Raw genomic sequence first — 25,420 nt, 5'->3', positions numbered from 1 at the left:
CTGTTTTGCTTGTTTTCCCTTGTCTATAATTATTTGAACTCAATTCATAAGGAAATTTGGTGAGCATTTGAGTTGATTTCTCACTGGGCATTTTAACTGTCAGGGTATGTATTTCTTGCAAATGCTACATTGCTCTCCTTAGCCTTACTTAAGGGACACCTTTAACTTCTTGTAATTTACTGAAATGGTGCTGAATGGAACTAATTAGAAGAGGAACACAAGGTGTATTATGATTGGAAAGCTTATTGCTACTGACCCAGGAAGGAGAAATCTCATCTTCATTGAAGATTTACACTTTGGGTCAGTCAGCTGGTGTCACGTTCACTAACTAAGTGGTTAAAAATTGTGCCAGTATTTTTAAAGGGTATTTCTTGTTACCTTTTTATTTGAAATATGCTCTCTTTATTTCCCAGATTTCGCCGCCAACTTTCTGAACCCTGTAATTCCTTTCCTCCTTTGCCAACAATGCCAAGGGAAGGACGTCCCATGTACCAACGGCAGATGTCTGAGCCAAACATCCCCTTCCCACCTCAAGGCTTTAAGCAGGAGTACCACGACCCAGTGTATGAACACAACACCATGGTTGGTGGTGCAGCCAGCCAAAGCTTCCCCCCTCCTCTGATGATTAAACAGGAGCCCAGAGATTTTGCATATGATTCAGGTAGGCCTATGCTTTAAGTTACATTTATGATATCTTTTCACTTGCTTGTTACTTTCATTAGTGTTGACTGCAGGTTAGGTGGCTCCTGACTATTTTTTGGTGGAAACTTTCTGATTTATTCCTTCTTTGAATCTTTCTCTTTATGTGAAGGGTTGGACTATCAAACCATTTTGGCAAGAGTCGATGGTTGAAATAATGTCTAGAAATGAAACTTGTTTGAGGAAAAGTACAATTTGTAAAATTAAGCTCTCCTATCTCAGGCCAGGAGAGTAACAAGGTTGTTCTTTTCTAATTTCTGGGCTTTTTTTTTCCATTTGCTCCTGTGGCATTATTTAAAATTATTTACAGTGTGACAATATTTACAGAAAGTAATATTCTATACTAACTTATTGCTTATTAACTATTTTTTTCTTTATTGGTATGGCAAGATTCCAAGGGTTCATAAATAAGAATTCTTCCATATTGGACAAAGAATAGCAAAAATAGCAATAATAGAGCTTAGCTGTTGTCTCACTGAGCCAAAAAGGCCCTGCTAAGTATGTCAAGGTAGAGAATTGGGTTACCTGGAAATAAAGAACATTTTTGTCTATTGTCAATGTTGCCAAAAACTTTGCCAATATTCAAGCTTGAGAACTCAGAAAAATTACTTAATCTGTGTTCATTTTATTTTACAAAATGAATTGAATACATTCAAAATGAATCACACTCAAAATACACTTACGAAATGAATTGTCTTACATTCAAACGAAATGAATTTGTTTTACAAAATGAATACATTTTTCAAAATCAAGACACCTGCCTTTTAGAAATCTTGGAAACTTTGAAAAATAGTGTGAAATAAAGGCTAATGCTTCTAAGAATGGCACCAGGCAAAAAAATTGCTAACATTATTGTAAGCATAATCAATAGATGGTTGTAGACTTAAAAATATTGGAAAGCAAAGTGACTTCCTTTCATGTGGATAAAAGTTACAGATATTCTTTATGAAGGAACAACTGCTCCTCTAGGCATGACTCTGCTGAGTTTTTCTGTCAGTTCCACTTGATGAAGGAAAACTGTCTCCGGTCTTGCTTCCTTGTCTTAAGTTAACTTGTATAAAGTTACCTGTTTTATTATAAACTGATCTTAAAGGTCAGCAAGAAGGAGCCCTACTGAGAGCCTCCTTCTGGCTCTCCTTTCTCATTGGACAACAAGTTCAAGGAACTAAGAGGAATTTCTGCTGAGAGACTCGGGCTCTACTTCTAGACGGTACACTAGCTACCCAGGACCCATGCCTTTCCTGCCCAGTCAGCCCTGAGTCTACTTCTAGGACTGGAGCAAGCTCATCTGAGGCCTGGTTTTCCAGGCAGAGCACGTTGCTCCTGTGTATACCTCTTAAGTCCAAGGAGGTGGCCAAGGGGCCGCTGTTTGTGAGGGGATGAGGATGGAGCCTGGTTGTACCCATAGGTTTAGTGTGTGAGGCCCCTGTGGTGTGGAACCGTGAGGGCTTGAGGGATATAGGAAGTGAGGCAGGAAATGGGGTGGGCTGGGGTCTGAACACTGAAAACGGGCTCCATACCATTTTCTCTTTCAGATCTCATCCTAGAAATTTCCCCAAAGTCGAGGTTTGACCTGGCCTTCCAAGTTGCTATGTTATCACATTTTCAAATAGGAGGAGAGAACATATTTATTTATAAGTTTGTTTGATTCATAGTTTTAGATTTTTTTTTAAAGATGTTTTTGATATGGACCATTTTTAAAATCTCTTTTGAATTTGTTACGAGATTGCTTTTGTTTCATGTTTTGGTTTCTTGGCTGCTAGGCATCTGGGATCTTAGTTCCCCAACCAGGGATCAAACCTGTACCCCTTGCACTGAAAGGCAAAGTCTTAACCATTGGACCACCAGGGAAATCCCCATATGGTTCTAAAAATTTAAACATATGGTGTAAAGGACTTTATTTGAATGCTTGTCCCAGACCATGTAATTTCAAGACCATCCTAAAATGTACCATGGTGGTTATAGTTTAGAACCTTTTATATTTGTCCATGATTTATGTGCATAATTAAGAACCCTCCACGGCTGCTGCTGCTGCTAAGTCACTTCAGTCGTGTCCGACTCTCTGCTATCCCATAGACGGCAGCCCACCAGGCTCTGCTGTCACTGGGATTCTCCAGGCAAGAGTGCTGGAGTGGGTTGCCATTGCCTTCTCCAAAATCATTTAAACTAACCCAAATAATTGGTTCAGAAGGAACTGCAGGGCATAGCATTTTTAGAAATTTCTTCATGTTTTCTAGAAATGATTTTATATTTCAGAAAGATTAAAATTGGAATCATTTTCTTGATTCTTTGATTTTCCATATATTTATATTATTATATATAAATATGCATATATTTATATTAATACAACATTCTCCTTATATTTATATCATATATAAAATCATAATATAACATGGTATTGAGAATGTGTAACTTTTCTTAAGAAGATGTGAACCAAATAAAAAGATTTAAGTAATCCAATGAGAAAAAAAAAAAAAAGAACTGATACTGTGAGGTTTAATTGCTTTAGTTTTGGGCCATATGTAATAGAGTTCTAAGTCAGTTGCTGTCTGGCCCTCAGAGGCACAGATTCAGTTACTTATAACCAAAAAAGGATAGTCCATGCTTTAGCTCAGCCTGCTATAATCAGATACCATCAATTGGAAAGCTTAAACAGCAGACATTTAACTCTCACAGTTCTATAGGCTGGAAAGTCCAAGATCAAAACTGCCAGCAGATTCATTTCCTGATGAGTCTTCTCTTCCTGGCTTGCAGATTGCTACTTACTCACTGTGTCATCATGTAACAGAGAAAGACAGAGCTATCCTCTCTTTCTCTACTTATAATGATACTAATTCCACCATGAGGGCCCCACCCTCACGACCTGGTCTTATTCTAACTACCTCTCAAAGCTGTCCTCTTCAAATACCATCATGTTAAGCATTAAGGCTTCACAATGAATTTTAGGGGACTTGATCATTCGGTCCATAAAGAGTGCAGTATCCTATTTTAAAGGTACATAGGGCATCTGTTTTGTAAGTTACCATATACTTTGCCAATGACTTGCGGAATATTTAAGAAGTTGTTAGTGTATGTTACTTCTCCTCTCTAAATTATATTTCAAGTTGTTAAAGTTGGATGGTACCTTTGAATTCTAATTCAATATTGCCAATAAGATATAGTTCAGTTTTGCTTGAATAGTTAAATAGTAAAGTTACATCTTCTGAATGGATGAGGTCTAAAGAACTGTAGTAACTCTGTAACCAGGGCTGATGAAAAATTAACCTGTGCATTTCAAAATGTGTTATGCTGACCACCCACTTGCTACAATTAGGTTGACACATCTGCGTATGTCCTTCATGCTGTCACAAGTATGATCTCCAGATATTTTGTTTCATTGTCTTGAGTTCTTTCGTCCTTGCTGTCAATTTATTAATCTTTTTTTAGAAAATATAATGTATTTATCACGGAATCATTGAGTGCTTAGTTCACTTAGTGATGTTGAACAAATAGCACATTAGAAAATACTGTATGTGATCTAAAGACAATGCGAGAAACATTTTATAATCCTTTTATTCAGCATCTATGATCCACAGATTGTCCTTTAAGAAGGCCTCTAGAACTCTTCATTGCTTAATTCAATATAACATAAATGTTGTGAAAATAAAAGAAGCTTTGTAAGTGAAAAGGCAACATGATTATGCTCTAATAAAGCCTGACATTAATTATGACATGGGAAATGGAAGGTCTATTAGTCATAATTATAATTACAGGAATGCAATTTCAACTGCTGAGTATTTAAACTAAAAATTACAAAATATTATGTTAGTCAAGTAGAAATTTTTTAAAACTTAGATCAGAGGACTCTGAAAAGATAAAAAACAATTGATGTTTAGGGCCAATGTGGTGAACCAGTACAATATGATCATGATTATAATATTAAGTTCTCAACAGTCCAGTACAATAATAGATGTAATTATCTATTATTATTGTTTTCCTTCTCTGTTTCTCTAGCCTAATACTGCTGCACAAAGCAGGGACACAGGCTTTTTTGTTGGTTGGTTGGGTTTTACTGAATCCAATCTGATTTCTTCTCTTTTTGCCCCTGTGGCCAAGTTCAAAAGAATTGAATAAGCCCTGTGTGCTTCATATGGATACAGTGCTCTATTTAAATAAAACTGTGGCTGTTTTCCCGTTTTCATACTCACAAAGGAGGTTTTGCAGATTCTGAATGCCCAATGAGGTAAATAGTTTAGATATTCGCAACGACATATTTTGCTAGAATTTATGTGTTCATTGATTGGTCTTTTGGTTTGGTTTTGGATAGCTAAGGGTATTTTTAGGATAGTGGTGAACACATGAAACTAAAGTTTAACTCAAGAAAATATCAGCACAAAATGCTCACACACTTTGATCAAGTATTTTCACTGTCAGTAAATTACCTTAGGGAAGGGGAGACCCATGATGAATATTTAGTGGTGGAGGAATATCGTAGAGTAATTGGTAATGTAAGTTATGGCTATCAATAGCAAATATTATGCAGTCATTAGAAGTCAGACTTTTAATACTATTTAATGAAATGAGACTACTGAGTAAAAAAATTATACAAGTGTGGCTCAGGCAAAAATAAGACCCAGTATAGAAAGACTGTAGGGCTATATATGCTGTGATATTATAGTCAGTACCTACTTTGTCTATGAAGTGCTTTGTCTTTTAATTGTGCTTAGTACAGCTTTTCTAATCAGACAGAGCAAGTATTGTCAAGTATCAACCAATTTAGAGTTGAAGAAAAGTGTCCAAGTTAATCACATCAGTCCTATAAGTAAAAAGAACACTAAATAAAGAAGGACATAGTCTCATTTGTTGCAAACCTGGCTTTGTATTCCTTTGTTTCCAGGGCTGCCTTAGAGAGGGAGGAGAATGAATATGATACTTGGTCCATTTCAGGTTCATCCCTGCACTGTGCTTGCAGCCCCATTATTTAATGCTGTTATGTTACTTTGCATTTGGGGGTGGTTTTGAAAACCTTAACCCAGTAGTTGATTGAAGAAGTGATACATTAATAAAGTGTTTTTAACACTCAGGGCCTATTCTGTTACCTTAATTAATTTGAAAAGCTGCCTCCCCACCATGTGGTGGAGTAGTTTTAGCCAGGAGCTGGGAATGAAGAAGGGAAAGAACTTTCAGAGACATGAAGAAGTGTTTCTGAAATAAGAAAATGGGGGAAAGTGCATGCTTATAGCTGTAGGAGGGAAGGAAGTAGTTCTAAAGGGTAGGGGGAAAAGCTGGGATCATGTTTTCTAAAGAAAATGTTTCTGTATTTTGTCATTGTTTTTTAGGGTCATTGTGTTTTTTAGGGTCATTCTTTCTGGTACTGATGAGGCCTTCTTTCAGTTTGGAGGCATGTCACATGTATGTGTTGGCAAATGCAGCATTATTTTCAATTGGGATATTGACACAAATAGCTGTTTCATAGAATCATAAGTCTTTAAGCTCATGAAAACTCTTGGGGATCACCTCATTGAAATTCCTTCTTTACACTCCACTGTAGAGATAAAATGTCCAAGGCTCATTCAAGTTAACTTGCCATCAGTTGCACAGTTCTGTGAAATAGCCAAAACTAGAACTATGGTTTTCTATTTCTTAGTGTACAGTTCACAGTCTTTCTATATAATTGTCCAAAGTAAAATTCTTTAATTCATAATTTTTTAGATGCATTATTTATTCTTTTCTCTAATTTTAGCCTGAATATTTGCATATGATTTTATAAAGCTCTACATGATGCAGGGTAATGAAAGCATTTGCATTAAAACCTAAGGTATGCTTTTTCTAATTTGAAGGTATTCATTTCATGTTAGACAGTCCTCAAATTTTATTCTGATTATTAGGTACTCACTGTTGTAAGACAGGAAAATATAAAACCTCAAATGATATTTTGGATTAAAATGTGTTCTGTCTTCTTTTTAAAAATACACCATAAACATTATCAAAATTTGAGATTGTCAGATAAGTGACTTTTCCTAATAGTTCTTCTGAAAAAGGATGAATGATAATTAGAAGGAAAAGTAACAAATCAGTGTCATAGCCAGCTCTAAAATTCTTTGATTATGTAAACTTTGAGTTTGTCTGAGTCTTCTTTCTTATTGCACTTCACTCTTTGTTAAAAACACTTGATCACTTGATGCCTTAAAATACAAGAGTCATTTTCAAACTGGTGTCAGCTCAATCTATTTTTTTAGTAGAAAACTTATGAAGAACTGCAATATGTAAAGAAAGCTTACATTTGGAAAAGTAAGATGGGCCTTTTCTCACTTTCATTTTTAAATCCAAGCAACCCTTTCTACATTCTCCATATATATTTCTTCATCATCTAAGGACTTTAATGAAGGCCAGTAGACAAACCTTCAAATTTAGAGAATAATTATATGTTCTTAGCATGTAGAAAAATTATATGTAGGCAGAGAAATGATAAAATAAATTAAAAATATTTAGCTCATGTTAAATACGTTAAAAACTAGAAATGTGTTTAACTTTCAACTGTCAGAACTGACAAATATATCTGGTACTCACATAGGCTCAAGCTGGCACTGCAGTCATCAGAGTTAAATAGTCTTGGGTTTCTGAAATGGTGAGAGAAAATTTTTATGTTGTAAATGTTATTCTATGTTTTGCTGTGTTGATGGGTACACATCTTAAATAGCAAAGAAATTAGTGAAGTAATTCTTAACACTGCTCTTAGTGAGCATTCTTGGAATTTTTCTTGTAAAATTTAGAATATGATTTTAAATTTATGGGATGAAATCAATAGCTAGCAGAGCAAGAAAAAGATAATTATTTTCTGCAGCTACATAGAAATATGAGTACATAGTGCTTTATTTTGGGTTGAAGATGATTTGTCAGGGCCTCATCAGCTGGTTCAACTTGCTCAAAATGAAAAACAGACAATTCAGAAGGCTAAATTTACTCAGTAGTTTATTTCTAAATTATTACTATTACGATTGTTACTACTACTACACTGCTGCTGCTAAGTCGCTTCAGTCGTGTCTGACTCTGTGCGACCCCATAGACGGCAGCCCACCAGGCTCCCCCGTCCCTGGGATTCTCCAGGCAAGAACACTGGAGTGGGTTGCCATTTCCTTCTCCAGTGCATGAAAGTGAAAAGTGAAAGTGAAGTTGCTCAGTCGTGTGTGACTCTTAGCGACCCCATGGACTGCAGCCTTCCAGGCTCCTCCGTCCATGGGATTTTCCAGGCAAGAGTACTGGAGTGGGGTACCATTGGCTTCTCTGACTACTACTACTGTAGTAATATCTCAGGAATTCTGTCATCAGGATATCTTTTTCATTTTTAAATGATTCTTTATTATTTACTTTGTAAGAGGAGATATGCATTTTAGGGAAATTGGCCTCGTATGTGTGTTATGACAAATATTCTTACATGCTTAATGAACAGTTGATCCATATGTAAGGAAACAACCAAAAATATTATTCAAGAAATAACAAGGAGTGGAGTGAAGGCAAAAGAAAACTGTTGAATATGCTAATTAGGTTTCGATGGAACAGTGAAAATAGAAGTAAGGGCTCCTGATACTTATTTTATACTTTCAGGTCTGCCATAAAGCTTTGTCATTTCCAAAATGGAAGGCCTCAAGACAAATAATTATAATTTTAATTTTTAAAAATATGAAATATGACATTTGTAAATATTCAGCTTTACTTCATTTTTACTTACCTATCTTTGAACCACCATGAAAACTAGTTCTAGATACTGAAGTTTTTTTTAAGCCTTGAAAAAAAAATGTTATTCAAGAATTAGTAATTGAATATATATTGACTCTTCAGCAGTCTTGTTCTGTTCTGTATTTTCTGTGGATGACATGTTGTAGGTTTCCTTATCACCTCTCCTCCTGGCTATGTCAAGTATTCTAATTTTAGTTCAAAGTTAAATATGCTGGTAACTTTATTTTCTATCATTTTATTTGGTAGATATTAGAAATTAGAAGAGAAATATTAAATTATTATAACATCATATTAGCAAATCGTGCACACATTTAAAACCAAAGACCATGCATTTTTCGTATTTCTTCTCTCTTCTTCTGTAAGCATAGTGAAGATTCCTTGAGAAATCAGTTAAAGATCTATTCAGGGATTGTTGACTGCAATCATTTCACAAGATGGCTTCAGGTCACTGGGAGAAAGAAGTATTTTCTTCCCTTCAGGGTCAAGGACCAAGTTACAGATGGCTGGTAAAACCCATGATATGTTTTGACAGTATTTGGTAGTGGACTGAGTCTTTACAAATTGTTCCCATAATTGCTCATAAATAGCTTTTTTCCCTCCTAAAAACTCTAGATATTTTTAAGTATTACCATCTTTAGTAATTTCCAGTGTAGTGATGATTATGGTTCCATGAACTTTGGCTTTTTGTACCTGATATTTAACACTCCCAAAGGCCAAGCCTTGGCCTTACTCCATGACAGAGCATCGTTTGCTTATGGTCACATTTTCTCCTGAAACAAAGCAACTGATTTTTTTTCCTCTTAACATTAAAATTGTCACTTGAAGAATCGGAGAATCACTTGGGAATTTAAAGGAATGAGTTATTGGATCATTCAGAAAATGGTACCATCTTTCTTACCTGTTTCTCTGACATCCAAAGATAATTGTCTTTTATTCAGCCAGTAATTTGTGGATTAGTAGGTCACATAATCTCTGATTTTTAGGTGCTTCAAATGTGAAAAGTCATGGTGATGTCTTCCTAATTGAGCTTGTTATTATAAGAGAGGCCATGGATTGGCCTTACAACTTGACATTGCCTTTTTTTGCTTATCAGATCTCGTATGAGTTTTCCTATTTCAGTTCTGAGTGAAAATAGCAAATCTCTCCAAGATTTGGTCCACTCTGTCAGTTTTTCTAAGAAATACTTCAATATGCTCTAAATCTACAGTTACAGTAAGTGGCATTGGCTAGTGATTTGATTTGAGAATTGAGACCATGGTCTGGGTTTACTCTTTATGCATTAACACAGGTCAAATGGACAGGGACTGCATTTTAAGTCAGTAATGGAAGGCTGAAGGCTGTTTTAAACCAATCATATCAGTTTTACCCATGACTGATTGATCCCTAGAGGCAGAGCCCTGTAAGCATTTCTCCTACATGAATGGACTCTATAGAGCCTGGAGTTTCATTCATAAAATGGAGACTGAAAGGAAAACATACAGACACACACACACACACACACTGACTCTCTGGAATGTCCATTTATACAGAGCTGAAGGCTGTAGTGTTCCATCAGCTGCTGCTTTCGCCAGTTGACTGGAAGTAGTGATTAATGCTCATTGGTCCTGCCTGCATGTAACCTGACACTATTTATGGCTGTGCAGTGTTCATAATGTATAGTGAACGGAGAAGACAGCATTCTCAAATCAGAAACATAAACAGGAACTGGTGGGTCTGAATTCCATTCAAATATGTCATTTCAGCCACACAGTGTTTGTCTAACTTGGATTTTACAGGCAGGAAAGGGGGAAGGGAGGGATAGTTGGCTTGTGAGCTGTACTAGCATGAAAAAAGGGAATTAGAATGGGGAGGGGAGTGCACTTTTTTAGGGTGGGATTTTTAGTTTCTTTTTCAAGAAAATGACCACGATGCTTAGGCCCAGAAATGCTTATTCCAAGTGGGTGAAATGAATATACAACTGTCTTCATGTGTGCAACTTAAGATTTGCAATTAAATGAGACAGTTTAAGGATGTACATTTGAATCTCTCCCTGTGTGTGTGCTTCCTAAAAGTGAATAAGGGAGGAAAGATAAATATTTTTTTTTACGAGTGTATATATCTGAGTACATATTTTTAGGTTTAGAATATTGTTATAGAATTTTTTATACTCTATCCTTTAGGGACTTAATTACTTAATAGTTTAGAGAAAAAGGAGACTTTATATTTCATAAAACGTTTTTACCTAACGTGTGTAACTTAATGGAAATGTTTTCAAGGAATTTCTGTCAAATTAAATAGCTGATTATTTTTGTTATCTTGTATGTGCATTTTCTATTGAATTGCTTCTAATACCGTCTTGGAAATTTTACAAAGACAGCCATTCAAAGGCACATGTGAAAAACAGAGCAAGGCAAAACTAAAAGAACGGCATGCATGTGTCATTGTGATGGATTTAGTGGTCTCTGAAGTTTAGAAAAGTATCCTTAAACGTTCCATTCTGCTAACACTTCCACTCAGTGTGGGCGCTCACAGCTCACTGTTTTCATTCACTTGTTTTTATTATTCTTAGTGTTAAAAAATAAAACCACCCACTTTGTATGACACTGGAAACATTCTACTAAACCCTGGACCTGTTATCTGTTTACTACTGGTGTCATTTTGTTACCTCCTTTGTCCTCAGTTGCGTCACTCATAGAAAGGGACAAATGATCCCTATACCTTTTGTGTTTTTGTGCAGCAGTCCATGGGGCCGCAAAGAGTTGAGCGACTGAGCGGCTGAACTGAACTGACTGAAGGATTCAATATGACTATGCTTGTAAAATGTTAAACTATTAAGGGTCCAGGCAATTATACTAAGGATTTCTATTGGTATGATTTTTATCTTCTAGAGATTTCCTCAAAGATTGTTGCTAGTCCTTGAATGAAATGCCACTGTTATATCTAACATTTACAAATACACGTTGGTGCTAAAGGATAAGACAGAATAGAGATGTTCTTATGTTAAAACAATCATGTTGTGTATGGCCAATAAGATACTGTAGTATTAGGGTGTTTCTAATGTAGTGAAACAATCCTACTCAACTTATTACTAGGACTACCTGTGTTCAAAGCAAATAGACAAAATCATCTGAATATTGTGGTGATCCAAGGAGAAATGAAAGTGAGAGGACAATTCATGGTGTATTTGTCTCAGATCACGTGGATTCCAGAAAGGGAACAATTCAGTATTGAAGCTCATCATAAAAAATTCCCCCACCTCAGAAACTTTTTTGTGGCTTGTTTGGGCAACTAATGGTATCTTTTCTTTTAAACTTCTACTAGTTGTCAGAGTACAGTAATATATAATATTATAAATAGTCAAAGTTAAAATTGTACTTATTTGATGTAACTGTATTTCCTATCATTTCAGCTTTATTTTCAACTCTTAACAACGAAACCTCCACAGGCTTGTAAAACTTGTAAAACAGTGAGCCAACTAAATCACAATAAGCCAATCCTGTTTGAATGTGGTTGTTATTTGTGTAGGATATTGTCTTCACCCTAAAATCAGGTGCTTCCAGGAGAAGTTTGTGGTAAAAGTCTATGCTGTTATTTAAGATGATGTTGTTATTGTTCAGTCACTCAGTCATGTCCTACTCTTTGCAACCCCATGGACTGCAGCATACCAGGCTTCCCTGTCCTTTAGTTCTTTTAAATTATGTAGCCTTTAAGTTTTAAAAGCATCTGACTGCAGATAACTGCTTTATGCTTTTTTTTTTTCTTTTTTAAAGCTTTGTAAACACTATTCTGGGCATACAAAGACTGACATAGTTCTCTTTCTGTCCTCAAAGTATGTCATCAATAGATTTGATACATCTGAACTGTGACAAAAGAAATATCTCTGCAGATTTTACATTATTTATTTTTACAGTTTACTAAAAATCCTAATGACAAATTTCCCATCTAAGAGTGAATGAAGTAAAACTCCAGCCTTTCTGCCTTCTTCACATGAGTTTCAATGACTAAGTTGTTACATTCACATACAGATTTTTTGAGTGACAACAGATACCTCTTATAAAACTTGACTTTCTAGCCATTACAGTTGATTTCGCCACACTTTAATTCAAACATACTGATACTGGGCCTTATTTTTAGAACTAATTATTTTCAGGTTTGTTCCATAATAGAAAGATTGTATGGGTGTAAAAAAAAAAAAAATTCTCACATTAGCATCTTTTTCAGGGAACTTCATAAAATATGGTTTCTTGATCACCTATAAAAATCTATTCATGTGGCAAGTGGATATGCAGAGTCAAAGGATGATACACTAGTATGTATGTGAATAGTTTTGCTTTTAAATACATCCTTACGAAGTTTATGTTATTTACGTACCCTGGAAAACCTTTGGATTTTAAATGTTAAACTGTGAGTTTGCCAGGAAATGAGTAGAAACAAAAAAATTAAATTTAAGACAGACAAAACTTAGGCAGGATCTGTCATAATACTCATGTTTCTTGGATGAAATTGATGCCATTAGTTCTTGGTACAACTCAATATTTTTTTGGTAAATGTTTTTACAAAACTTATTGGAACTCCTATGTATACATTGAAATACGCACACACACAAACATATTTCTCACCAAGTACCTGTTAATTTCTGATGTATGTCAATATACTCATTTTGGCCCTTTGCTTTTAATGTGCCAAATTTTTCACTGTCATCATTATACATTAAACAAATTTAGGTGGACTTGATTTTCTCACACCACCTCCTCAAGGAGTTAGTTAAGTGTGTAAACAATCCATCCTTGCATTGCACACTGATATGAAAGTAAAAATCACATTAAAATACAAGATCCAATGTATTCCTATTTTACTGAGATTTCTCATTTACTCTTTGAAATTTGTATGCTTAATTAAGTTATCACACCAATTATTTTTTTCAGGAATTTAACTACAAGCATCAAATGAAAGCAAGGTGCTTTCCCCTCTTAAATAGAATTTGCAATCTGGAGTGTTTTCAGGTTTGTACACTGCTGCTGCTGCTGCTAAGTCGCTTCAGTCGTGTCTGACTCTGTGTGACCCCATAGATGGCAGCCCACCAGGCTCGCCCATCCCAGGGATTCTCCAGGCAAGAACACTGGAGTGGGTTGCCATTTCCTTCTCCAATGCATACACTATTTGATAACAAACAGTTTCAACACATTGTAGGGATATCTCATACAAATGTGGAAGATAGTTGCTCTCTGATCTGGCCTGTTCAGCTCCTAGAAATTTTAGGCAAACCATGCCCTGAAGAGGAAGCTTCATTCTGGGCTACAGGGTAGCACTTAGGCAAACCAGAAAAGTGCCTGGCAAATGCCAACTGCACTTTGCGAGCAGGTCTTCGGCAAAGCCTCCCAAATCAGTATTATATTTCCCACTACAGCTGTAAAATGCAAGTCAAGAAACAGAAACGGAGTTTTTAGTTTCGTACCTTAGCATCCTTATTAAAGGAAATTTTACCAGTATTAATAAAGGGGAAGATTAATCAAATGAGGTAGTTTAGGGTGTTAGTTTACTCTTAACTTCCCCCCACAGTGTTTAGGGCATTAAAATAACAACCATGTTTTGCTGCTTTGAGTTTTTGCAGCATATTAGATCAGCTTTCATCACCACGAACTCATCTGTGACAAATTTTAAGCAATTTAGTTTCTGCAAGCTGATTTGGCTGTGTCTTTATGACATGCTCTTTGATCCATAAGTTTCAAAATTTAAAAAAATTATTTATCCTAAATTAAATAGACATGATTCAATTTACAGACTGAATTTAAAATTTTTTAAATGGAAGTCCAAATGTAGCAACAAATATTGGGGTATAATACTGTAAAAAGGAAGCTTAAAAGAAGTACCTCCAAATATTTTGAAAATATAATGGAGCATCTCACTTAAACCTTATACATCATAAATTTATAATGAATTTAAATCAATATTTTAAATATCACAGGTTAATATATTTATGAAGAATATTATGAGTAAGCATGTGAATAAGCAGTGTCAGCCATCTCAGTAGATACCTTCTATAAGAATAGAAAATTAAGATACAAAAATAATTTTGATACATAATTACTTTTTGTTGTAAGTACTGTGGTTCCCATACTTTAAATACTTATGAGAGTCACTTAAAAATAGATTCTGTTAATAATAAGTACCTTGTATTAAATTCTTAGTGTTCTCAGAAACTGGGCATAATGTTACCCATGTTGCTGCTGCTAAGTCGCTTCAGTCGTGTCTGACTCTGTGCGGCCCCATAAATGGCAGCCCACCAGGCTCCGCCATCCCTGGGATTCTCCAGGCAAGAACACTGGAGTGGGTTGCCATTTCCTCCTCCAATGCGGGAAAGTGAAAAGTGAAAGTGAAGTCACTGAGTCATATCCAACTCTCAGCGACCCCATGGACTGCAGCACACCAGGCTCCTCCGTCCGTCCGTGGGATTTTCCAGGCAAGAGTACTGGAGTGGGATACCATTGCCTTCTCCTAATGTTACCCATGGCTTGTTCATATAGTCTTATCTTTGAAGGAAATCACTGTGATTCCCATTTTACAGATGTGGAGGTTGAGAGAGATGTTAAATAACTAACAAAACATTATGCTCCCACAAAACATCAGAATTAAGATTTCAAAACCAGGTCTCTTAGATGACAAGGTATATGTTTGTAATCACTGCCATACTAATGGTCCTAAGATTATAATTATAGATGCATATCCAGACTGTAAATATGCAGTCATCTTAACATTTGTACATAGGCTAAACTGCAGCTTATGATTGTCACTGAATTATAGAAGCTTTACTTCATGAATAAATATAAATGAATATGTATGAAATGCCTCCATTCCCTGCTACAAAACATTTGCCTTTGAAGTCGCCACTTGGCTAGTTTGGATCTGAGTTGAGCATTTAGCAAAAGTTAAAATGTAATGCCAAACTTCATTGGTTGGATTTTTTATTAGATAAGGTAGAAATGAAAGCAGCAGGCAATTTAATTAGCAGTAATTTTTCTGGGCAAGTCATTACTTTGATGAACTTCAGAGCAATGTTTATGGCTCCTAATTAACCATGTTAGTCATTTGATTGAATAATCACTTTGGAAATGTTTCTACAATTTGATTAGAGTCTGACCCACTCTGATGGTCATAAATTAACTGATATCACTTTAGGATAACATGACTTTAGTTACTTTAGGGAAATAAACTCCTCTTAACCATATATTTTCAGGCTTCTCTTTTCTGTATAAAGGATGCTGAATTTAAAGACAGGCCGAATTTAGACAATGCAGCCAAGTGTCTCAATTTCAAGAGCTAGATGTTAATTTTATTTACCCTGAGGTATAATAAATAGTATAAGAACTGGCATAAACACAAATATATTCTTACAGATACATTTTTTTTCTAAATTGCTGTTTGATGCTTTTTTTTAGAACTTAGATTATAAGTTGAGCTTTTGGAAATGTAATGGAAGCCTGGCATCAGGTGTATTTTATGTCATTAATTTATGGTGAATTTTAAATTAGTATACTTTAAACATCATAGATTAATAAGGAGAATTTATGAAGAATATTAAAGCACAGCAGAAAACAATAAATTGTCCAGTTCGGTAAATACCTGAGTGTTAGTGAAATTACACATTGAATCCTATCTTTGATGTCCAATGTCTAGTTTTCCAGAATATGCTTATTTTGTGTGATATTGGAGTACTTTTATAAACTGGCCTTTCAACTTTCTCAGAAATGCTTAAACTTCTTTTCTCCTCCTCTGGGGAGGAAGGGCTACATTTAATCCCTCTTATGTATAATAGAGTTTAACCTGTATGTTTTCTAGCTGCCTCCAGAGCCAGCCAGCTGTTTTGCAGCCACACTCCAGCTGTGCAGCAGTCAGTAAAAGTTATTTTGTGGCAGGGTGTCAACATCAGTTCAACAAAATGCTTGCCTCTAAACAGCTGCTGAACTGATGGCAGAGTCATTAACACAGTCCCTTCCAGGCCCAGCTGCATGAGGGACCTTATGCCTTGGCAATAAATCAAAATAACATTAAACATTAATTTGAAGTACCATTGGTTAAGAAGTTGGGATAAAATGGATTGCTAATTATTTGGTGACCCAGAAGATCAGCTCCATTGCAACTCTATTATAAGCACTGATATCAGAAAACAAGGTTTAACCTTGCCTTTCATAGGGTTGGAACTATAAACTACATAATACTTTAAAGAAGGCACAGCACAATAAAATGTTTGAAAATGAGTTTGACACTATTTTCAGCTTGTAAACTATTGATTGCTAGATGCTTTTCAATGTTATTGCTATTAGGGATCGCCATTAAGATGTTTTTGACTAAGATCTTATAATGTATGCTTTTTTTCTGTGAAATGATATCTCATATTTTGGTTGACATTTATCACCAGGCAAATTTTTAGAAAATCAGATAGACTTTACAAATGGAACATTCCAGACCTAAAAAGAATGACATGTGGGCTAAATAATAGTCATTATCTATTATAGCATGAAAGTTTATAGACTGATAAGAGCCTTTAGATTCCAGTTCACTTAAATGCTATTACTTGTTCAGAATTACTACAAGGGGTGGATGGATGTATTCTTATATTAAATAGCAACCTGTCATATATTTTAAACATCTAATTTTGTATGTGCTTAGTTGCTCTGTCATGTCTGACTATTTGTGACCCCATGGAGCCCGCCAGGCTCTTCTGTCCCATGGGGATTCTCCAAGTAAGAATCCTGGAGTGGGTTGCCATGCCCTCCTCCAGGGGGTCTTCCCAACCCAGGGATAGAACTCAGGTCTCCCACATTGCAGGCAGAGCCACGAGGGAAGCCCCCCCCTTTTTTGTATATGTTTATTTTTGTAGATGTTGCTTTAAAATCTTTAGTAATTCATACAGAAGATAGAATCAATGTAATCATGTTTATGCATTTCTATGGAAACTGTATATGTTATATTCAGATTTGGACCCAGGTTTTAGGTACCTAAAAACTTATAAAATGTGGAACCTGAAAGAAAAAGTAAATGAAATGGCATATACAAAATTAGGCTTAAGGTCTCAGCAGCACTTTTGCAAGTGGAGGGTCTTGAGGTTGAACCTTCAGTCTTCACCCTGAATTGACCTCTGTTTATGTGAGTGAGCTTCCAAATTCAGAGTCAAAGAAGAGCAGACTCAGATAACATGTGACCCAGTCCTCTATTTTATATAAATTTAGAAAATGGCTCATCTAAAGTCATATAGCTTTATTAGTAGTAAATGAAGGACCTGAATTTTTATCTTTTGTCTCTTAAATCTGTATTTCTTTCCTTTTCTCCATATCTAGGCTGCTAAACACATTAGATACACAGCCATCACTATGACTCAAGTTTAACCATTAACCAAATTTTATTTTCTCAGGAATGAATTAAGTTGGTCATACAAGTAAGGCCTCGCTCTTCAGATAGCAGTGGTGTTTGCTGTTGGATTTCTGCTGTTGGATTTGTTGCTGTTGAATTTGTTGCTGTTGAATTTGTTGCTGTTGGATTTCTCTTTTATAGCCTCACTGGCTTTGAATATGGCCCGTGGGCTTAACAAAATGAAAAGTCAATCTTGTTTTTGTCTGAAGAAAAAAAAATAGCAGTCATCTTACTAGGCTGAAGTAATTATAAGAGACATAACAATTTTGTCTTTTCACCATGATTTCTAGCCAATGTTCATGAAATAAACTATGAACGAGTCTTTTATTGATCTTTGCTTTGGTTGCCAATGGGTAAGCAAATTTATCCCATACATATCCTGAAATGTCTTTTAACTCATGACGCTATTTGTTTTGAGGACTCCATCACATTTACGTGCTGTTGCACAGCCAACCTTTAGTTTAGTCAGGTTGGTGTGGGTAAAACTTCGAATTCACACACCTGTTCAGGAGAATCACTGTTCACCATGGTTCTCAACCTTACGTCTCTTATGCAGGCCCTACCTGCAATGTTAACTATGTGTTGACAAGTTCCCCTCAGGAGACTCGTGTCTGTTTCTGTTACTTTCCTATCTGCACTCTGTCCACTGATAACAACATGTTTTCAGCTCCAGACTTCTCTTTGACCGATGTTGTTTCCTCTTTCAGAAGTGCCTAGCTGCCACTCCATTTATATGAGGCAAGAAGGCTTCCTGACTCATCCCAGCAGAACAGAAGTTAAGTTTTTCATTATTGAAATTCTTATAAATACTTGTCAACATAATCAGCCATCCTCAGGATGCTGTCACATTATCATGGTATATGGGAAAAATCACTTAGGTCCACTAAACCATTGTTTTAAAATTTTTGAAGTAAAAGGAAGATTTTTCAGGTCATGATCTCTTATATTTTGTTAACATGAGTCATGTGCATATAAACAGCTGATAAATGAATTTCTCTGTTCTTTTTTGCCAACAACCATATCCTTTTAAAATAGAACATGTGCTTTATAGATCACCCACCTTACTGCTGTCTGCCGAAATGTATCTTCAAGGAATTTTCAGTTTTGCTTGAGAGAGCTAAGTCATTGTGTTGAGATAAAATGCAGTTGATTTAAATACATTCACATTTAAATATCCTGGATTTTACATTTTGGGACAAGTAATTGTTAAGCCTCACATAAGAGGCTTAGAAAAGATGTTTTTCTCATGGATGTGTTATAGTAACTGCGGTGGGAAAGTTTTGTTCTAATGGGCATGATATTTGCAAGATCATGTATGAAAGTTCTTTTATCGTGATAGACTAACCTTTAAAGTATTTCCTGAATTATGTGCACAGTCCTTGATGTCAACAGTCTGCGTTTTCAGTGAAATGACTTGGATCCATCTTCTAGGTTGAGTCTAACATTGTTTGTTTTGCATAAATGATATCAATAGAAGTTAACCGCTGTGTTTAAAGGATAGTAAACTGAGATGGAAAATCCAGAATATATGAGACCAAAATAATTCACAAATGCAATTTAATTGTTGTTGTTGTTATTATTATGTACCTACCACAGAGACCAATACTTATGAGAAATAAAACTGTGACTAAATTATGTGAAATTTCTTCCTAGTAATTAAAGATAATAGCAATTAAATGAAAGTCCCACAGTCAAGGATATTTGGGGGAGAAAATGATTGTAGAAAGCCATCAATTTATTTTGCATTTTTCCTAAGGATTTAGCAATAAAGGAAAATTCTTTTTTTTTTTTTTAATCTGACTTGTCTATTGAAGATGAAATCATGAGAAGGTTAATGCAACTCAATATTTCTGTAAAGGAGTGAGGGGGTAAACTGTATTTGTTTCAGTTCATCAGGATCATAATGCAATATAAATGTTAGTAATTCTCATCTGTTTGAATAAGGAAACTTGGAAGAAAACAAAAAAGAAGATAATCTGTTTTACATAGCAGGTTTGCCAGTGTTTACATGAGCATTATTGGGTTAGTAATAATATATATAGCTAACTTTCATGTATTACCATGTGCCAGTCACTGTTCTGAAGTTGCATATATTGAACCATTCAATCCTTACAACAGCCCTATAAGATAGGTGGTTTATTATCATTCCCATTTTATAGATGAGGAAACTGAGGCACAGAGGTTAAATAATCTGTCCAAGGTCACAGAGTGGAAAAGCAGAGAAGTCCTTTTCTGCCTCCATTTTTGCATTTGTGGTTATATTTTGAATTGTTTGTGAGTTTTATTTCTATTATGAATAAATGTATCCCATTTCCCCTCCACAGGCTGCATGTTTGAAAAGGGCCCCAGGCAGTTTTATGATGATACCTGTGTCGTCCCAGAGAAATTCGATGGTAGGTTTTTCGTCGTGTATCAAGTTTTGATTTCTGTAAGAGGCTGTGGAGAGATCACCCTCGCCTCTCCTGAAAGCAGTCAACATTGCTACTTAAAGATTTTCGTGCTCATCACTTACAGTGCACTCAAGTCTCGCTAAACTTTACCTCTTATAAATTCCCTTTCCTTTTCCCATTAAGAAGCTTTTCTCTTTTGTCCTATGAGAGATCCCATTTTTAAAGACAGTATCGTTCTTGCTGAGCTTTATGTAGAATAAGAGAGGGCCCTTTCCATTGCCCGACTGAGTACATGCAGCTTGTTGTTTGAGACGTATTGAAAGCTGATCCTATAATTAACAAAGCGGAGCAGAAAGCTTGCTACTGTGGACGCACAGATGACTAATGTAGCCTCTTGCCTTTTATTGTTCATGAAAAGATGCATTATGGAACACAGGAGCAACATAGCTGCCCATTTAGTTAGTGATTGTGCAGACTCTTTTTTTTTTTTTCCTTTGGAAGATGTTCATTACTAATGCGACATTAGTTTGTAATTGCTCCAAATGGATTTAGGAGAGCACTACCTTTTTAATATCACTTGCTGTGGCAATGAAAATGAAAACATCACCCCCACATGTTAGAGAGGGGTATGGGGTGTCAAGTTAGAGAGACTCCTCTTCTCTTGACAAAGCGCAACAGTCGGCATCTAGAAGGAGGCTTGGGTAAAAAGCGAACAGTTGATTGACTTAGTGGTTCTTCGGAGTGGTCCCATATTTCCTGCTTTGATTGTTTAACAGGAAATGAGCAGGGGCCTTCTGATTAGCTGATTGCACAAACTTTCAGGATCATGGCTGTAATGACTTGGTAGCTCTTGGGAGTTTTAATTGTCATTATTTAAACAGCAAAGGGTATGCGCAGATTGCTCCTCTATCTCTAATTAGTTGCTTGAAGACTACTTTGTTCTTGATGCTTTTGCTACTCTTAGACTTAGCAGACAGAATGACCAGTCTTGGGAATATCTGTTTCCTTAGCCTCCCTTTAAACTGCTAAATTCATGCCAAGGTCATGGGTTAAATGGATCACCTTTTCAGTCTTATTCTATAATAAATGTTAGGTTTAACCTTTGAGTTTCAGAGGTTTGATGTGGGTTATTGTATTTAGCACCATTAGCAGAGGATCAGAATGCTTACAATCTAGTTTTTTTCTCTTGAAATAAAGCAGAAAGTCTATTTTTTGGAATGACCTTCATCAGTTCCTTTCATAGTTAACTTTTTAAGAAATGACGATAATTAGTATGGGCATGTAAGGAAGAAAAACAGTTCAGAATATAGACAAGATCAGGGTATAATCTAACAGGGCAAAGACAGAGTCACACTTGTGTTTGGGAAAGCTAATTCTCTTGATTATTTTTTCCCTTTGATTTTTAAATACTTCTCAGCTTTATACTAAGAAAATATTTTGGGCAAAATAGTGTATTGGGCTTACATTTTATAAAGAACAGAGAACAAGAAGAAAGAAAATCAAAGAATTTTTTTTTTTCTTGTGCAAGGCAAATATGATCAGTCAGTTTTATAGGCAGAAGCAATCTAAAGGTTAGAACATTTGACAGTGTTTCATTCCATCTGCAAAATTATTCATTCGCCCCCATGAAAATTTCTAAATCTCAGAAGGAAAAACTAAGATAAATAAAACTTATCACTGAACAATTTGAAGAGACACTTCCATATTCTATAGCTTAGACTAAAACAGCATAATGATTTTTAGCAGCTATTGAGTGAAAAATTTTACTTTGATTTTTTTAAAGTATTTTTTTCTATCATAATTTCAAGAAGTGTATTTCTGTCTTCCAACCAAAGGAAAGTTTTAAAAAGCTTGTGATTTGGGCTGTTTTATAATTCACTCTTTGGGTTAGTATATCACCTTAAATATATTCTGTCTAAATTGTTTCTAAGCAATTTCCCTCTGCATGAAGGAGAGAAATTCATGCATTAATAGTGATATGCTTATAGGGCCTTAGACATTCAATTCCCAATGTGACTGGTTCCACATATTTTTGAGACAGTTTGCTGGAGCTGGAAGTGTATAATCAGTAGTCATGAAACTGAGTTGTGTTTGTGTTTTCTTTTGTTCGTTTGTTTGCTTTTGGTAAAACCAAAATATCTGACCAGATTTATACCAAAGAATTGGAAACTGACACCTTTATTGCTATAATCTATTTAATAGACTTTAACAGTTTGTATGTAGCACGAACAATCCTTTCTTGTTTAAAAATACAGATTTACAGAAAACTCTGGTGTGTTCATTTTTATGTGTATATGCATTTTTGAATTGGAGTTTCAGAAAAAGAATAACAAGCTAAACTCAAATAAGTGCAATGTAAACAAGAGATAAGGAAAAATGAGAGAATTTTCATTTGCTGCCAGCTGAGAAAAGCATGGTGGCAATATGAAGGTGTAGAAAGATGGCATGATGGTAATCCAGTATGCCTTGCATTACGCATGATATTTTCCTGATTTTTACTTAGCTCACAGAGTTTAAGCTGCTATTAAATTTGCTTTGAAACATTTGCATTTAAATGTTCAATAGTTTGTCACATGCAAATCAATTAGGTATTTATAAATTGTAGTTTGCAAATTTTAATTTGTATAAATAAAGTGCCTGGAGCTTAAAATTGATTACTCCCTCTCCACTGTTGCTTAGAGGTGTGTGTGTGTGTGTGTGTTAGTCACTCAGTCATGTCTGATTCTGTGACTCCATGGACTGTATAGCCTGCCAGGCTTCTCTGTCCATGGACTTCTCTAGGCAAGAATACTGGAGTGGGTAGCCATTCCCTTCTCCAGGGGATCTTTCTATCTCAGGAACTGAACCTGGATCTCCCACATTGCAGGCAGATTCTTTACCATCTGAGCCACCAGGGAAGCCCTGCTTAGAGTAGTAAGAGATGGCATTAGCAGTGAAGTAAAGAAGTAGGATTAGGTACTATCGTTTTTAAAATGTATCTGAAGAAAAAAAAGATACAGCCTTTTTATAAGTCAGTGACATCTGTGCATTTATTTTGCCCTGTGTGCATTTATATTGAAATGTGTATGAAATTCCTATGTGTAGTTAACTGTAAGTTTGCAGATTCCTGGTTTGTATTCAACCATTTAACTGTGTTAAATCCCTATTTCAGTTCAGTTTAGTTCAGTCGCTCAGTCGTGTCTGACTCTTTGTGACCCCATAAATTGCAGCATGCCAGGCCTCCCTGTCCATCACCAATTCCCGGAGTTCACTCAAACTCACGTCCATGAGTCAGTGATGCCATCCAGCCATCTCATTATCTGTTGTCCCCTCTCCTCCTTCCCCCAATCCCTCCCAGCATCAGAGGCTTTTCCAGTGAGTCAACTCTTCACATGAGGTGGCCAAAGTACTGGAGTTTCAGCTTTAGCATCATTCCTTCCAAAGAAATCCCAGGGCCAATCTCCTTCAGAATGGACTGGTTGGATCTCCTTGCAGTCCAAGGGACTCTCAAGAGTCTTCTCCAACACCACAGTTCAAAAGCATCAATTCTTCGGCACTCAGCTTTCTTCACAGTCCAACTCTCACATCCATACATGACTCCTGGAAAAACCATAGCCTTGACTAGACAGACCTTAGTCGGCAAAGTAATGTGTCTGCTTTTCAATATGCTATCTAGGTTGGTCATAACTTTTCTTCCAAGAAATAAGCGTCTTTTAATTTCATGGCTGCAGTCACCATCTGCAGTGATTTTGTAGCCCCCAAAAATAAAGTCTGACACTGTTTCCCCATCTATTTCCCATGAAGTGATGGTACCAGATGCCATGATCTTCATTTTCTGAATGTTGAGCTTTAAGCCAACTTTTTCACTCTCCTCTTTCATTTTCATCAAGAGGCTCTTTAGATCCTCTTCACTTTCTGCCATAAGGGTGGTGTCATCTGCATATCTGAGGTTATTGATATTTCTCCCAGCAATCTTGATTCTAGCTTGTGCTTCTTCCAGCCCAGCGTTTCTCATGATGTACTCTGCATATAAATTAAATAAGCAGGGTGACAATATACAGCCTTGATGTACTCCTTTTCCTATTTGGTATTTCATAGAAACTCTTTTAGTTGTGGTTTAATCATTTTTAGTGATTATTTTAATATAAATTTTATATTAATGTCATAATAATGCTAATCATAGAAACTTAAAATGTTTTTAATTTAGGAGACATAAAACAAGAGCCAGGGATGTATCGGGAAGGACCCACATACCAGCGGCGGGGATCACTTCAGCTCTGGCAGTTTTTGGTAGCTCTTCTAGACGACCCCTCAAATTCCCATTTTATTGCCTGGACTGGGAGAGGCATGGAATTTAAACTGATTGAGCCTGAAGAGGTGAGTTTCATAGATTCTATTTAGGGAAATCAGCTATGTCATAATAGAAAGACATATACTTGATTAATATACCAAAAATTCATTTTTTAATTTTAAAACTTTAAGGGAACATTTTGAATGAAAAGGTAGTCCAAAGGGAAAAAAAAAGCAGGCATACATGTAAAATAAGAAATGAACATGTTCCAGGCTTGTTCCAGTTGAATACCATCCTATAGAATTGATGTTGAAGAAAATCAACAAGAACTTCACTGTGCATGCGTGCTAAGTCACTTCATTTGTATCTGACTCTGTAGGGCAGGGCCTGGGCCTTCTCTAAAGGTGCATCTGAGTTGGGCATGTTGGATGGTCTTTGAGAAAGAGAGGAATGTGCATCAAGTTCAACTCCTTTTAGGGAGAGAGGAATTGTTCTTGAGATTTAGCAGTTATTAATTTGACAATCTTGATTTTTGGTAGGAGGGTCGGAGAGAAACATTTAGAGAACTAAGTCGTGTAAGAGGGCTGTAGGGGAGACACAGCTGTGGGAATAAAGGCGCTCAAAGGTCACAGTGGGAAATTCTCACTCCTTAGGTGTCTCTTAGGAGACACAGACCTACAGGAATATTGTTTCCCTTTGATTAATGGTGATACCTGTTTCAGATCAGCTGGGCAGTATACACTCCATTGGAAGGTAAGAATAAAGTTTAAAATGTCACCATGATACCTAAGAAATGGCCAAAATGAGAGGACTCTGGATAGAGATACTTGGGTAAATGGAATTCCTTTCAGTCTGTTCAGTTGTCTTACCCCCTTCCAACCTGCCCTTGTGTACATACAAATGGAGTATTTTCCTATAAAACTTCTCAGTTCAATGTTTATTCTTCCTGGGAGTAGCT

The 25,420-nt window shown here is 36.0% G+C and overlaps 1 protein-coding gene across 1 annotated transcript in view; it reads left to right on the top strand.

Moving 5' to 3' along the window:
• The window catches only part of ETV1 (ETS variant transcription factor 1), a 94,285-nt gene that overhangs the window by 58,657 nt on the left and 10,208 nt on the right, over positions 1–25,420 (top strand). The window contains exons 8-11 of the mRNA XM_052638758.1: positions 414–661; positions 18,510–18,576; positions 20,125–20,195; positions 24,379–24,548. Coding sequence (XP_052494718.1) covers positions 414–661; positions 18,510–18,576; positions 20,125–20,195; positions 24,379–24,548 — 556 coding nt within the window. The remainder of the gene's footprint in view (positions 1–413; positions 662–18,509; positions 18,577–20,124; positions 20,196–24,378; positions 24,549–25,420) is intronic.

The sequence above is a fragment of the Budorcas taxicolor genome, chromosome 4 (assembly GCF_023091745.1).
Source record: "Budorcas taxicolor isolate Tak-1 chromosome 4, Takin1.1, whole genome shotgun sequence".
In the NCBI taxonomy this organism is placed as follows: Eukaryota; Metazoa; Chordata; class Mammalia; order Artiodactyla; family Bovidae; genus Budorcas; species Budorcas taxicolor.
The sequence above is the reverse complement of the archived record's forward strand: the minus strand, read 5'-3'. Positions and strand labels throughout refer to the sequence as shown.